The following is a 1,430-nucleotide window of genomic DNA, read 5'->3' on the forward strand; positions in this document are numbered from 1 at the left end:
ATGTGTTGTTTTTTGCTATTTGTAGTTAAATTAACGTGAAAAGGCTTTAAAATGATGAAAACATGTAAAGTAGTCGCGTGACGTCGCGTAAACTTAGATTTAATAATCGCGATCAAAAGATGTTTGTGAAATCCAATCGAAACAAAAACGAGATTTACGTCGCAGCATGAACGCGTTCAATGAGAACTAATTAGTTTTATAAAACTAAGTTTTATGTGTGTTTGGTGAAATCACACCTTAGTCTAGAAAATAATTTAAAGCTCGTCCCTAAAAAAAATAAAGCACTTGTATTAAATAAAAGCTTTTCGAACTCTAAAGCTTATCTACATAGGATCAACCTATGTACCATTATTAAGTTTAAAAAGTGATTTAAAAATAAAAGGATAGCTATGAAAATAATTTATTTTACAGATTTTTTTTATTTACGCTACGTGGATACAATATCATTCATTTTTACTCGGAAATATGCTTAGTTAATAAAATAGTGGAAAAATGTTATATAAATGAAAATAACGAGCACACATTGCAAAAATAATAATTTTTAAGTTTATGAAAAGTCATTGAAATATTAGAAGCTGAAAGTAAACAATTAAAAAGATCAACCCCATATTCCGTATTAACCGTTCAGTATTTCATCTTCTATCTCATCTAATTTGTATTGGTGAATAAATCTCACGTCATTTCCATATCGTTTCTTGAATTCCTCTACAGCGTTCCCTGGTATGCAACCCCCATCACAGTTGCAGCCGAAAATGTTGCAGCTGCCGACACCACAGTAAGTGCCCTTGGGTTTGTGGCCATCACCACACAAGGTGACGGTGCAGCGGCCTGTGATCGCATCTGTTAACGCGCCAAATCCTCTGCGAAGGTCGGGCCTGCCACCCTCGTAAGCCTTACAGTACCATGGCGAGTCTCCAGCGTCGCTGTAGTGTTTCAAATGGTAGTTCACTTTGGTCTTGTAACAGCATTCTCCAAGAACGATTGGAAGGAGGATCGCGAGAATCAAAATACTTCTGTACAGCATACTTGAGCTTGGAAATGCAAATAGGTGTACCAACAAGGACTACCGGTTATATAGTTTACGTGAGATAACTTTAGGGTCAAAGAGAGTAATAAAACTTTATCAGAGTGGTAATAAAGACATAATGATTTATCCGCTTAGTGACGACAATTTATATACTTAGTATAAGTAATTGTTTACTTGACAAGCGGAAAATAGCTGATAAATAAAGTGGAAAAATTAATAATTGATCAATAATTATTAATAAAGTATGTCGTCTTGTTTCTTTGAGGAACAATTTTAAAAATATTTAACACAAATTGAATGTTTTGCTTATAAATAATCGTGAATATACTATTATATTTTTAAAGTTAAAATTAAACTTAATTCTGATATCTAAGCGGGATATAAAACAAGTTAACCATTGAGT

The 1,430-nt window shown here is 33.1% G+C and overlaps 1 protein-coding gene across 1 annotated transcript; it reads right to left on the minus strand.

Moving 5' to 3' along the window:
• Positions 1–479: 479 nt before the first annotated feature.
• On the minus strand, positions 480–1,132 carry LOC121727298. Its single transcript, XM_042115035.1, has one exon. It carries the CDS (start codon positions 1,022–1,024, stop codon positions 617–619), a length of 408 nt encoding a protein of 135 aa, XP_041970969.1. The 5' UTR covers positions 1,025–1,132; the 3' UTR covers positions 480–616.
• Between the last annotated feature and the right edge of the window lie 298 nt (positions 1,133–1,430).

Source organism: Aricia agestis, chromosome 5 (assembly GCF_905147365.1).
Source record: "Aricia agestis chromosome 5, ilAriAges1.1, whole genome shotgun sequence".
Lineage (NCBI taxonomy): Eukaryota > Metazoa > Arthropoda > Insecta > Lepidoptera > Lycaenidae > Aricia > Aricia agestis.

Excerpts from the sequence above, each read along its gene's own strand:
- LOC121727298 (XM_042115035.1), bottom strand. The coding sequence starts at position 1,024 with ATGCTGTACAGAAGTATTTTGATTCTCGCGATCCTCCTTCCAATCGTT.